This window comes from Ustilago hordei (assembly GCF_900519145.1).
Source record: "Ustilago hordei strain Uho2 genome assembly, contig: UHO2_contig_11, whole genome shotgun sequence".
Classification (NCBI taxonomy): domain Eukaryota; kingdom Fungi; phylum Basidiomycota; class Ustilaginomycetes; order Ustilaginales; family Ustilaginaceae; genus Ustilago; species Ustilago hordei.
The window spans coordinates 303,596-317,978 of record NW_024545272.1 but is presented as its reverse complement, the minus strand read 5'-3'; the positions used below and the strand labels follow the sequence as shown (position 1 = coordinate 317,978).

The window sequence follows — 14,383 nt, the reverse complement described above, 5'->3', positions numbered from 1 at the left end:
ACCATGAGGAGGATGGGCAGTGTCGGGTGTCATGGGACCGGAGGCGCAGGAAGCAAGAAGATTGAAGTCATATGAAGAGGAGCACAGAAATTGCAGGATTGGGCTAAGTGAGAGCTTAAGGCAGAGTTCACTGAGATTGGTAGTAGAAATGACTCTATGGCATAACTTGTCAGGATCAGCAGGAATGAGGTCATTATTACAGAGTGCAGTGGGAAAGGTAATACCATGCTAAGTACAACAGATATTATGAGGATTGGTTTGAGAAGGCACCTCTATCACTGATATGGCAAGAAGAGGTTACTGAACAAGGAGAGGACACCATTGGATGAAGTAGGGGCCTTACATGATGATGAAACTGGTGTAAGAAGATGGGCACTGGAGTCAGGAGGTAGATGAGAGGAAGGGGGTGTGAGTCACCACTCAGATGAAGTGGGAAAGGCCTCTATCAATGATGAAGCAATACAAGGACCTTTTCCATCCACTGGACAGATGGGAAACAGTGCCAAAGAGTGAAGTCACAGGACAAGTGAGCCCTGACAAGGAGGAGTTGCCTTGGTAGAGACCCCTACCACAGTGCTCAACAAAGAGGGTACTCTCTGGAGAGAGAGCCAGAGCAGAGTCGCAGGCAACACTGCAAAGATGTATATAACCATACCTTCTTGTCATAAGTGGTCAAGTGGATCCCTATCCACTCTACACCATACAGTACTAGTTATAGCTTTCACATAAAGTATACATTAGTATCTCGTCAAGCAGTAGCAATCATAAGACATGGCTCCTAACATAGCATGTGTGTCATATCACTGCTCATTGACAGCCCGAAGGCGGTTCATTATAAGCGGTCCGGATAACGATCAACACCAAAGGCGTGTCATGGGACCGGATGCACAAGAGGCAAGAAGGGTTGAAGTCATATGAAGAGGAGTGCAGAAATCATGGAATCAGGCTAAGCGAGAGCTTAAGGCAGAGTCCACTGAGATCTGTAGTAGAAATGATTCTATGGCATAACTCATCCAGATCAGTAGGAATGAAGTTGTTACTACAGAGCTCAGTGGGAATCGTAATACCATGCTAAGTATGACAGACCTCACAGGAATCAGTTCGAGAGAGGTGTCATGGGCCTGGATGCTCGAGAAGCAGGAGGGTCACTGGTTCATATGGAAGGAGCACAGGTATCGGAGATCTAGTCAATACCAGTAGAAAGCATGGTCATAGTGCAGTTTCCATGGAGACCATGGACTCCTACAGACTCACATGCAAAGGAGCATGGAGCCATATGTGAGGAGGAGCAGGCACAGCCACAAAGAGGACCAAGCTCAAGGAGCATGCAGATGGTTACCACTCAGGGGGCTTGAGAGACAAGAGTCAAAGGAACCGTCACTGGTCAAAGGAGAAGGAGCAGTGTATAGGGAACTGGCAAGCAGGTCCTGAGGAGGAGGAGCAGTGTCGAAGGAGTCGACAGGAGGCACAAGGGTGCCAAACAAGCAGGATAGCAAGGAGGAGGAGCAGTGTCGAAGGAGTCGAAACAGCTCAAGAGGCACAGGGGGCCAAGCAAGCAGGAGAGGCCCCCTGAACAGTACTTGATGAAGAAGGTACTCTCTGGAGAGAGAGCAGGAGCAGCATCGCTGGCAATGCTGTGAAGAGGTATATAACCATGCTTTCTCATCATCAAAGGTCGAGTGGATCCTCATCCACTCTACTCACCATACAACTAGTCAATACTTTAGAAACATAAGTACTCATTAGTTTTCAGTCAGCATAGCAGCAATCTATCAAGGTTGCTCCTCATCATAGTGTGTGTGTTGTATCACCACTACCTGACATCTGAAAGTGCCCCATAGCAGGTTAGCAGTCCGGATATAGATAGAACCAAAGGCAGTAGTCCACTGCAGTCTGGGGATCACCTCAAGCCTCAGTCAACACACTGGACACTTGTGTTGACACCACCAACCTTATCACCAACACCATCAACCTCATCATCATCAACACTCACACCAGACCTTGGTGTCATCATAACCTATGCATTGATATTGATTGTGCTGAGCTACCCCTGAACAGAGTGTCCACAGAGGTCAGCCAAAACCTACGATAGTAAATACAACAAATGCCACCCGCTGTCATTGTGCAACTTGATAGTCACTGAATGACTAGCTCATCGAGACAGATACTGAGACAATAGCTGTCACACAGTTTGATAGTCACCGAGTATCTCGACAGACCGACCTGGGTTTCAGGCGCGAGACCCCTGACAGTATATAACCATACTTTCTCATCATCAAAGGTCGAGTGGATCCTCATCCACTCTACACCGATCATAACTAGTTATCACTTCAGCATAAGTATATATTAGTTTCAGTCAGCATAGCAGCAATCTATCAAGGTTGCTCCTCATTGTAGTGCATGTGTTGTATCACCACTACCTGACATCCGAAGGTGACCCATAGCAGGTCAGCAGTCTGGATATAGTTAGAACCAAAGGCAGTAGTCCACTGCAGTCTGGGGATCACCTCAAGCCTCAGTCAACACACTGGACACTCGTGTTGACGCCACCAACCTTATCACCAACACCATCAACCTCATCATCATCAACACTCACACCAGACCTTGGTGTCATCATAACCTATGTATTTGTCATGGGCCTGAATGCTCAAGAAGCAGGAGGGTCACTGGTTCATATGGAAGGAGCACAGGTATCGAAGATCTAGTCAATACCATTAGAGAGCATGGTCATAGTGCAGTCTCCATGGAGACCATGGACTCCTATGGACTCACATGCAAAGGAGGACCAAGCCCATATGCGAGGAGGGCCAGGCACAGCCACGAAGAGGATCAAGCTCAAGGAGCATGCAGATGGTTACCACTCAGGGGGCTTGAGAGACAAGAGTCAAAGGAACCATCACTGGTCAAAGGAGAAGGAGCAGTGTATAGGGAACCAGCAAGCAGGTCCTGAGGAGGAGGAGCAGTGTTGAAGGAGTTGACACCAGGTCCTGAGGAGGAGGAGCAGTGTCAAAGGAGTCGACACCACTCAGGAGGCACAAGGGTGCCAAACAAGCAGGATAGCAAGGAGGAGGAGCAGTGTCGAAGGAGTCGACACAGCTCAAGAGGCAAAGGGGTGCCAAGCAAGTGTCAGGGGTCTCGCGCCTGAAACCCAGGTTGGTCTGTCGAGATACTCGGTGACTATCAAACTGTGCGACAGCTATTGTCTCGGTATCGGTGACTATCAAGTTGTGCAGTGACAGCAGGTGGTGTTCGTTGTATATACTATCGTAGGTTTCGGCTGACCTCTGTGGACACTCTGTTCAGGGGTAGCTCGGCACGATCAATATCAATGTTATGATGACACCAAGGTCTGGTGTGAGTGTTGATGATGATGAGGTTGATGGTGTTGGTGATGAGATTGGTGATGTTGATGATAATGAGGTTGATGGTGTTGGTGATAAGGTTGGTGGCGTCAACACGAGTGTCCAGTGTGTTGACTTGATGCTTGAAGTGATCCCTGGACCGCAGTGGACTACTGCCTTCGGTTCTATCTTGATCCGGACTGCTAACCTGCTATGGGTGCCTTCGGATGTCAGGTAGTGGTGATACAACACACACACTACGATGAGGAGCAACCTTGATAGATTGCTGCTATGCTGACTGAAACTAATGTATACTTATGCTGAAGTGATAACTAGTTATATGGTGAGTAGAGTGGATGAGGATCCACTCGACCTATGGTGATGAGAAAGCATGGTTATATACCTCTTCTCAGCATCGCCAGCGATGCTGCTCCTGCTCTCTCTCCAGAGAGTACCTTCTTCATCAAGTACTGCTCAGGGGCCTCTCCTGCTTGGCACCCCTGTGCCTCTTGAGCTGTGTCGACTCCTTCGACACTGCTCCTCCTCCTCATGACCTGGTGTCAACTCCTTCGACACTGCTCCTCCTCCTCATGACCTGGTGTCGACTCCTTCGACACTGCTCCTTCTCCTTTGATCAGTGACAGTTCCTTCGGCTCTTGTCTCTCGAGCCCCTGAGTGGTAACCATCTGCATGCTCCTTGAGCTTGGTCCTCTTCGTGGCTGTGCCTGCTCCTTGAGCTTGGTCCTCCTCATGGCTGTGCTTGGCCCTCCTTTGCATGTGGGTCCGTAGGAGTCCATGGTCTCCATGGAGACTGCACTACGACCATGCTCTCTACTGATCTCGACTAGATCTTCAATACCTGTTGAACCCGTGACCCTCCTGCTTCTTGAGCATCCAGGCCCATGACAGCAAGCAGGAGAGGCCCCCTGAACAGTACTCGATGAAGAAGGTACTCTCTGGAGAGAGAGCAGGAGCAGCATCGCTGGCAATGCTGTGAAGAGGTATATAACCATGCTTTCTCATCATCAAAGGTCAAGTGGATCCTCATCCACTCTACACACATCATAACTAGTTATCACTTCAGCATAAGTATATATTAGTTTCAGTCAGCATAGCAGCAATCCATCAAGGTTGCTCTTCATTGTAGTGTGTGTGTTGTATCACCACTACCTGACATCTGAAGGTGACCCATAGCAGGTCAGCAGTCTGGATATAGTTAGAACCAAAGGCAGTAGTCCACTGCAGTCTGGGGATCACCTCAAGCCTCAGTCAACACACTGGACACTTGTGTTGACACCACCAACCTTATCACCAACACCATCAACCTCATCATCATCAACACTCACACCAGACCTTGGTGTCATCATAACCTACACATTGATATTGATCATGCTGAGCTACCCCTGAATGGAGTGTCCACAGAGGTCAGCCAAAACCTATGATAGTATATACAACAAACACCACCCACTGTCATTGCGCAACTTGATAGTCACTGAATGACTAGCTCATCGAGACCGATACTGAGACAATAGCTGTCACACAGTTTGATAGTCACCGAGTATCTCGACAGACCGACCTGGGTTTCACTAAAATAAAAAAAAGAGTCCTACGGGGATTGAACCCGCGACCTGCAGAATACCCTGAAGAATCTTCGAAGAATCCGAAGTCTGCCGCTCTACTGCTGAGCTAAAGACCCCTTTGTAAACTAAAAGCGGGAACTAAATATATATATATATACTGTGAAACCCCACCCGATACACTCCCCAATGTTACAGGGCTGTGAGTATATCGGCTCGCGTCAGGCCGATTATCTGATAAGCGCCGGCATACCGGCTATTAGATGCCCGAGGAGGAAAAGATAGTTTCCCCGTCATGCTTCGCAGGGTAGATACATAAAGCGCAAGACTTAGTTGTTTCGGTCTTCATTAGTATCATATCCTTCCGCTGTCTGTACATCCTACCATCCAAGTCTGTCACTCTTCCAACACCGAGAAGCCTCGCTTGACACATATGTGTGTCGTTGAGACGACTTCAAAGCAAGCAACAAACGCAAGCATGCGAAGCGTCTGTTTCAGACGATTGCGACACTGGATTTAGGACGGTGAAATATTTGTAGATGGAACTGCAACAAGTGACAAGTGACACGGAAAGGGATGGGGGATGAAATCTAAGACTCGTTCGCATCTTCATTCAGGTTCTGTGCGTTGTGCGACTTGGGCGATTGATCAGCGGGGTAGCTGTCATCTTTCCGTGTAACAGACGGCTCTAGCCCTGGATCCATGAAAGGTGCGATTCTAGTGCGTGTTTTCACCAGGTCGCTACCGTGAGATCGTTCTCCTTCGGTCGACAAGCTTCCTCTCCGAACTTCTTGAGATAGTCCTGTGTCTGTCGACCATTCTCCATGCGGATTGCTGGCGGTATCGATCGGTGCTGGATGAAGCGACGAGCCTTGTGCTGGATGTTTAAGATTCGTGTGTTGATAAGCTGATGCGTAAACCGGAGAAGGAGGAGCAGTAAGCAGCAGGGATGAGTTCTCGGGAGCGACCATGCCTTCAGTTGAACCGCTAGGATGTGGAGACGATGACGGTGGAACTGTCGGTCGTGGAAAGCCGCTTGGAAGCTGCATTGGCGATCTGAGTGTTACCAAGTCGAAGCGTGATGGAAGCTGAGCTTGTGGTGGGGAATGCGTGCTGTGAGTTATCAGGTGGCCGTCACTCGAATACAAGACTGTTGCCGAGGTCCAAGGACGCGCAGCGACGTTTGGCTGCTGTTCTCGCGACACATCAAGGGCTTGAGCTTCTGAACGTCCTTGAACGGCAGCAGTGCTACTGTATCGCAGCGGTGTGGGTCTAGGCAACTGCGGCGGCATGCTTTGCTGCCCGGGAATGTACTGGTTCGACCCCCTGAGCTCACGTGTGGTCGGAGGGAGCAAGGGCCACGAGCTTGTCTCGGCGGACTGCTGATGCTGATGCTGATGCTGCTGCTGTGGGGGCAGTGGCGGTAGTGGTAGAGGTGTTGATGACGTAGCACCATCCCTTGTCATCGGCACGTGTTGCAATGGTACGGACGGCGCAGTGTTTCGTCGCAGTCCGTATGGCACAGACATGTTGGAATACCTTACCTCGCGACTCCTTTCCATTCGCATCGGTCCACCTCCCAGCATACCTGCTGCAAACGATGGTACAGCTATCATTGGGCTCATCAGCGTATGTCTTGAAGATTGGGATGGTACATCGATGAAGTTGCGCATCGGCTCAACGAGCTTTCCCCTCCGTTCGTGTCTGGAGTAGACGCACAGAATGCCTTGTTGGGCGCATCGCTGGCAAGGTTGCTGTCCCGAGCACTGCGCGTTCCACAGATCAAGGTGCGATGGTTCCTGTCAGCACGATCTGCACTGTCTCCAATTTGGTGTGGGGCTTCTCAAGACTTACCTTTGCCTTGCGTTGTCGACAATGCTCGCACGCATGCGTCACGCGAAAGCCCTTGCTATCAAGCATCTCCTCAAAGTGGCGCTCTGTCGTCCTATGGGCCTCATCCAGGTCGCGCCTTGTCTGCATTTCGAGCATCTCGGCCCTCGCCTGAATCAGGCTCATATCCAATATGACCTGAGGCTTGTTCGATGATGGTGAAGCGACACGAGCTGATGACCAAGTTGGCGAGGAATGACTTCGACGTTGCAAGTCGACGGTTGACGATGGCAAGGGCGGGTAATGTCGATGCGGAACGATCTCGTCAAACGAATGAGCTCTGGGCGAGATCGCTGGCGAAAAGCCCTCTTGAGTTGAGGAGACGTTTGCATGATGGCTGTTACCTTGACAAGCTTGCTGGCCCTCATCAGCACCGGGAACATCGTGAGGAAGCATAAACGTTTCCGAGAGACAGTCTGATTTGGTCGACAATGAAGAGGAGGAAGTTGGGCAAGTGAAAGCGGCGGCTTCCGCAAGTGATCCGAGCCGAACGGTGAACCAGATGAATGTAACGGATAGGCTGTCAATGCGGGTATCGCTTGACGCTGAGAGAGAGAGAGAGAGAGAGAGAGAGAGAGCCTTTTGTGCGGTGTCACGTCTTATTGGCCAGAGTCCGCATCATCTAGAGCATCACTTGACTGAGTCTTTATAAATAGACCCGTCCACCAATGCATGACCGATTTCAAGACGCCGCGACGATCCTCCTCCAGTATCGCTGGCCTTCCCACTCAGGTGCAGCTGGAACAATGCAGGTCAAGGGGAGATCAAGACTCCCACTTCTCCAAGACGACTCAGAATCGCAGAATCCTGAGCTCGCCCCTTTGGCCGGCTTTTTGGCACGTCGAAGCGGCATTTCTGGATGTCCTGGCCACATGGATTGCTCGTACAACTCATTTCCGACATTGTGCCCATGTGCCCTTGCAGCTCGCACGAGCACAGATGTGGATGAGCTTCTCGCATGCGTGCATCACGATGCATCACCTTTCGGGAGCATCTTGCAGACTCAGCACTGAAGCTACGCCGGAGGTCGCTTGTCGCAGATCGCTTCTTTCTTGACCGCGAAAGCCGGCTTCATTTGCCCCATCCATTCTACGATGACACTTGCTGCACCTCGTGTGCATTTCGATGCTCGACGAAATGAAATGCTACAGCAACAATGACAAGCTGTTCGGAAGGAAGTGTCGAGGAGAGAAAAGGGACGGATGAGGTGGAAACCCCTTTTTGCCCTCGGACTGCTCGTGCATGTTCGCAGCTCGCCCATGTTACTGTGATCTTGTTCCTTGACACGATCTTGCGCCCTTGTTCTGACGTTGTTTTCCCGCACACCTTCCCGAAGGGTGCATGATATGGCAGGAACAAGGTCAGAGGTCAAGCAACCCGATCCCGAAGGGCTTTTGTGCTACCACATCTCCTGTCCGTTGTGAACACAGGCCAAAGAAAGTCCCCACTCGGCAGCGCACGATGTTGCAGTCCCTGCGATTGGGTAGGCAGATCGCCATTAATGCAGGGTCATTGAATCATATCGACATGAATGAAGTGACTAGCACAGTGATACGACTTCGTCCACTGAGTGTGGCAGTCTCCTCCTTCGTTCTTGTTCTGAATGGCAGCCGCCGTACAGCCAGGATGTCGGCGACCTACAAGGCTTTTCTCAAGCTGCAGCAAGCCCACTGACCGTGGGGAAAGTGGAAAAATTGTATACTGTATTCTCGCAATCTTCGTGTGAGACTCGTGGACCAAGGTGGGTGTCAATTAAGGAACAGCAACGAATCGTCCTATTTTTGCGATGCTTAGCGATACCGCATAGCCGCCTTGTCTGCTGCACGCGCAGGGAAGGTCGCGACGATACTCCAACTCGTAATGCGCAGCGAAGCCATAGTTACGCTTGATGCACAGTGGCCAGATGACAACGGACGAGGCTTGTGTCAGCAATAAGGTTAAGGTTGGTGCAGGCAAGTAAGGTGATGAAGGCTTGGCAAGAAAGGCAATGAAGGCTTGGCAAGTGCCGGCACGCAGGTGGACAAGTTTATCCAGTCTCGCATTATGAAGTGAGCCAAGAGGCGGACCGATGAGCTTCTTACCATTGTTGACGCGATGGAATTTCTAGGAGGAATCGCGTCCACAAAGTGGTTGGGAGGGCCACAACAGGGACAGCTGTGAGACGTATGGGAAGATGCTAGCCAGTAGACGTCTGGGCAAGCGAGTTGATATTGCAGCGATATGTTTCGGCAACATCAGTCGGAGCTACCTTTCAGTGTGGAAGGTGCGATGGTCCGTTAGGGCAACGCATGTCTGTGTGAGGCACTGTAAAGACATGATGAAACAATACAGGCCCAAGAATCGCTATAGTAGCTCGTCGAAACGCTGTCTGCGCTCATCTTGCAGTCTCCGAATGGAAGGCTCGTAAAGGTACAGAATAGCTCTGCTTCGGGCGTGCCTCGGCGTCATCTCGTTGCGGCGGGGTGACAGCAGGTCGGAGTGAAGACAAGGCCGCTCTGCATGGTATTCTGCGCCATGTCAACACAAGCCGGCCTCCTTTGTCTGTCGTCATGGCGCTTCTCGGGCTGTATTGTCGACTCGGATGCCGGAGACGTTTGCGCTGCTCCCATCGTTTGAGACTGGCGCACGCCTGAAGGTGGTGGAGACGGAATGAAGCATACATTGTTGTCATCAAAGGTCATCTTTCGACCTCGGTGTTGTCCGAAGTCGTCCTATGCGATGTCATGCCCTGACAAGCTGGACCTATTTTTCGTTGGAAGAGGGGCCTGAGTTGCACAATCTGGGCTTTTTCGCATGGCTTCCGACCGAAATTGTCATCGATACGAAGAATGAGAGGAGTACGATTAATTCAAGAGCGCCACCCACACCTAAAGACTCGTTGCAAGGACGAGATAGTCTTCATAATGTACATGGATGAGACACGAAGCAGACACTGTAATCCAGCCTGGGGCAAAATACTGACCTACATTTGTGCAACGCAATTGCGGCTAAGGCCTAGCGCCGGAAGGAATCGCTGCTCTGCCGCGCTGTGCCAAGTCGTGGAATTGCTTGAGAAAGCTTTCATCGATCTCGACTAGGAAGCGGCGTATCGTCAGAAGCTCAAGCTCGAGCTCACCTCATTTGCCAGGCTCGGCCCAAGCTGCAAGCAATTGATGCTTTTCCTTCTCAACCGACGCGTTGAAGCCGTTTTGTCGCAAATGAGTCTCGTAGACTTGAATGCCGGACGTAAAATCGTTGCACCGACGACAGGCATCGATGAGGGACGAGACAACAGCCGGTAGGACTTTGACCTTTTGTGATCTCGAAGCGGCTGCCGGTCTGAAGTTGACAGCGGAGACCTTGCTTTCGATGCCTGGGAGAGCGTCATGCATTCTGGATTCACTGTTACAACTTTGCTTGAACGACTTGATCGTCTGCTGCAGCCAATGCGTTCGCTCCTCGAGTGTAGGTGCATGCAGGCACGCGTGTACGCCAGCTTTCAGCCGCAAATCCCACGAAACCTTGTCGGGCTCGGCTCCGAGGTCTTTCAGCTCGTCGAAGAGGGCTGCAACGTGACCGCAGGTGGATTTGATCATCTTCCAATCCACTTCTAACTGCTGTCCAGCCACACTTGCGTCACCGCCTCGATGTTCGGACACTGTGAGCAAGCGCACCTTCATGATAGCATTGTAGGCGTTGCGAACGTCAGCAAGAGACAAGCTGTGCAGCTGCGTTCCAGCCTTGGGATCCGTGGCGGTCATTGCGCGAAGCAGTTGGTGAGTGAGACCGATCCTGAACTCGTCGAACAAGCGGAACACTTTGCGATGCAAGTCAACGTCTGTCGGACCGATGGCCTTGCTGGAGCGGTCTAACGCGATGCTGATGAGGTTCAAAGTGGATCCTAGCAACCATGAATCGCGCTGAATAGAAGTTTCGTCGGCATGAGGACTTGCTTCCTGGACTGGCTTGAACGAGGTGGTGGACGCCGTTATCTGCGAAACGTTAGTAGCCAACTCGACTGCAATGTCGGGGAAGCCAGCCTCGGCGAAGGAGGCGACAAGGCTGCGAGCAAGGCGAGCGGGCAAGAAGGCATGGTCTTGATGGAGCTCTTGCAAGACGCGTTGAACGGTACTGGTGAGGCCAGCGCGCAAAAGAACCTTGACAAAGATGGCTGTGATACGAGATGGCAGCGTATTGCCACTAGCGAGCCAGTCTAGGTAGAGGCGAACGGCAAAGTACGGGTTCGGAAGGGAGCGAAGACTCTCGACAAAGAGCCACCTAAAAGTGTCGTTATCTGGACCGGCCAAAGGATGTAAGGCCGACAGTTCCAAAGATCCAGCACCAGGAGATTGCAACCAGAACTCTCGATCTGGCTCGCGCAGACGAATCAATTCGTAGAGACGCTTGGTGGAGGCAAAGTCGCGTGTGCGCATGTGAAGACCGAGCAGGGTGGCCTGGGCAGGAAAGCTCAAGCTGCCTTTGCTCAGATCGGGATCCTTGGCCAGAATCATGTCGGTGAAGTGTTGCAGATACACTTGCAAAGCGTGACGACTGCCACGAGCTTCATTTCTCTGCGCAATGTTGGGCTTGACGGTGCTAAATTGTGCTCGAGCTGGACCAAGGTCGAGAACGGAAGTGGGAAGACAAGCAGAAAAGGCCTTGATGACGGCTTCGTTAATGCGTAGGTCCAGGTCTACGCCGACTGTATGAGCAATGCTGTACACCTTCATGGCCAGATGCATGTCCAGAGAAAGTCCTCTGTGTGCATCCAGAGACTTGCGGGCGCTCTCATCGAGGTTCGAGTACATTCGACCGGCGAGCTGTTCCAGAACAACGGTGAAAAGGTCGTGGTCGGGAACTTTGGATGTGACCTGGGATCTTCCATCGCTGTTGCTGTTGCTACTACTGACGTTTGCGCCATTGCTGCTGCCGGTCAAGGTTTGCAAGCCATCTATGATGTGCAGAGCCGGCTGTAAGATGCCGCGCTGCGCGAGGACAAGGGCAACTCGTTCTGCAAGCGACTCGAGGAGGTCTGCAGATAGGCATCGGCCGTCCGGAGAAGTCTGCCATGGATGCCACTTGGATGTCAGGGCGAATCGGTCATCGGGTGAAGGTTTGGAGCGGCCTTCATCTCGGCTGCTCCCTTGCAGCTCGAAGGGCAATAGCCACCACAATGTGGACGTGTCGAGTGCCTGTAGACATCTGTGAATGCTAGCCTTGGAGGCCTCAACTTGAGATAGCAGAGTGAGGTGAAGGGCACGGAGGATAGGATCGTCTTGATCAATGGTGATTGATGCAGAGTCGAGGGGCGAGGGCAGATGCTGTGGCCTTGGTTGCATTCTGCTCGTCCTCTGTCTTGTGAGTGCCGATAGAAGCTGATCAAAGGGACGTGGGTCGATGAGCAAGTCCTCTTCGGACCGGAATGCCTGATCGACCAAAGTTGACAAATGGTGGTAGGCGGCATCTGTAGATCCAAGTCGAGACAAAGTAGCTGCAAGACGACCTCTGAGCTGAATTTCTAAGAGTTGTACCGTGCCGCGCTGATGCGAGTCGATCTTGGCTGAGAGCGTTTCGAGGATGCAAGACAGGTGTTTTCGCTTGGGAGGCGGTTGGGCTGACCTTGCAGCTGCGATCTGCTCTTCCTCCACGACAAGCAGGTAGAGGAGCCTCAGCGAGAGAGCGGGTGAGAGCGCAACAAGCCCGAATTTGTCGCTCGACGAAGAAGTGCTGACAGAGCTTCCAACTTGGCATCGCAAACGATCTTGACAGAGGCGAAGGAGCCTATCGCAAACCTCGCCAACGGCAGCCCGGCTACGAATGTTGCCAGGGCTGCTCCTCACTGGCTTACGGCATTGCAAAGTGAGGATAAGGTCGATGAGATGGCTAGATAAAGCGAGACGAGCTTTGCCTAGTTGATTGTATAGGTTCCATGATCGGTCGGCGTCGAGATCTGCAATGGCTTTCAAGAGAATATGCTGCGCTTCGTCTTTTGCGACTAGGGGAACGTCGAGCAAAGGCGGGAGATAGCGCTCAGAGCTAAGTGTCTCTGTAGGGTCGGTTGTAGAAACGGATGTGGCGGAAGGAAGGGAGGGAAGCTCTGGTGGTGAGGAGCTAAAGTACGAGTCCGAGTGAAACGGTGCTCTCAAACACTCGGCTGAGTTGTGTTCTGAAGACAAGGCTGATGACAGAAGCAATCGTCGCTTCCTCCGAGGCAGTGCTGAGGATGATGCTGATAAGGTCAGCGGTCGGACCGAGCCCGAGTATGAAGAGCAACGAGCGACATCAGCGGTGAAAGCTGATGATGTGGCTGCGCCTCTAGAGAGATGTCGAAGCATCGGACGAAGCGAGGCGTGTGACGAAGCGAGGCGTGGGAATGTGGCGCCCTATTTCGAAACGTCACAAGCCACACCCTTGAATGGTTCGCAGACAGATTCGAGCTTCCTTAGGGTTGACGTCGCCGACGACTGTGTCTGCGCATCGCAAAGAGCGTCGGATGATCCCGAGTGCTGATCCAGCAAATCTGCCAAAGGAGAGCGGGCTGTGATTGTCGGGCAAGGGTTCGTTCTAGTGTCCGCCTCCTCCTCGCTTCTTCCGATGTTGATGTATGACGTGTGAGCAAGGCGGGGTGGTAGAGATAAATGCTCAAGAGCGATGCTGAAGAGAGATGCTGAAGAGAGATGCTGAAGAGGAATGCTGAACACCGACACTGCTCAGCCAACGTCCTTTTTTGGTGGGTGAACGGTGAAATACGAAAAGGCTCATCATGCAGCTCAGTCAAGAAAGAGAGAGAGAGAGAGAGAAAAAAGCCGGTCGAAAAAAGGGTTTGCATCACGTGACCAGTCATGAAGACGTGCGCGTCTCGGTTGGACTTAACAGTCGAATTGTTCCGCTTCTCCGCTCCGCTCTTCACTACCATCATCTCCACCAAAGCGAGGCGAGCCAGGCGTATGGTTAGCAGCCTGGTTCTTCGATTATTTGCCCTCTCTGTACACCCTCCCTTGCCGCTCGTTTATGCGCTCGACTGGCCTTCTGTTACGGCGGGTTCGGGACCGGTGTTTGCCTGCAATCCACTTAGTTTGTTCTGCTGAAGATTACGATCCAGTGAGACGCTGAAGGATGATGCAGAGCCGATCTGATCGGAGAACAATTCAAGCAGAACCGATCGGGTTAGATGACCGATCTGATCAGAGATCGAGCCGAGCCGATCTCACCAGAGATCGGGTACATCACAGTCCCGCTCGTTGTCAAGCTAGGTCATGAAGTAGCATGCTCCCACACTAGGCATGTGCCACACTAATGTATATGTTTCAAGCCGAGAGCACTAGGCTCTCGCCACATTCCTTCAGTCAATTGAGTATATATGTTTCTGTCTTTTAGCAGCAGTGACATCGTACTTAGACTCTCGCCGATCGCCAGTATCGGGACCCAAACTTCAACATGTTCGTGTTGTGTATATACAATTTCGGTTTTGTTTCGTGCGATTGAGTCCAGGCGGGACTCTCTTTTCCACTTCTTCCATTCGCACGGTACAGAAATTTTAGAGTTGAACCCTTTCCAAGGAACACACACAAGAAATTGTTGTCATGACCCATGTGC

At 51.7% G+C, this 14,383-nt stretch overlaps 2 protein-coding genes and 1 non-coding gene across 3 annotated transcripts; all 3 read right to left on the bottom strand.

Annotated features, from left to right (window-relative positions):
* Positions 1-4,941: 4,941 nt before the first annotated feature.
* On the bottom strand, positions 4,942-5,037 carry tRNA-Arg(TCG). Its single transcript has one exon. It is a non-coding gene; the product is annotated as a tRNA-Arg (tRNA).
* A 471-nt stretch (positions 5,038-5,508) lies between these two features.
* Positions 5,509-7,204, bottom strand: UHO2_04924 (uncharacterized protein; the record flags this gene model as incomplete). The annotated part of the gene is made up of 2 exons (XM_041557455.1): positions 5,509-6,684; positions 6,773-7,204. The coding sequence occupies 2 exons, from the start codon at positions 7,202-7,204 to the stop codon at positions 5,509-5,511; spliced, it is 1,608 nt and encodes a 535-aa protein (XP_041413389.1).
* A 2,720-nt stretch (positions 7,205-9,924) lies between these two features.
* UHO2_04923 (uncharacterized protein) lies at positions 9,925-13,122 on the bottom strand (the record flags this gene model as incomplete). The annotated part of the gene is made up of 1 exon (XM_041557454.1): positions 9,925-13,122. One exon carries the CDS (start codon positions 13,120-13,122, stop codon positions 9,925-9,927), a length of 3,198 nt encoding a protein of 1,065 aa, XP_041413388.1.
* Positions 13,123-14,383: the final 1,261 nt, after the last annotated feature.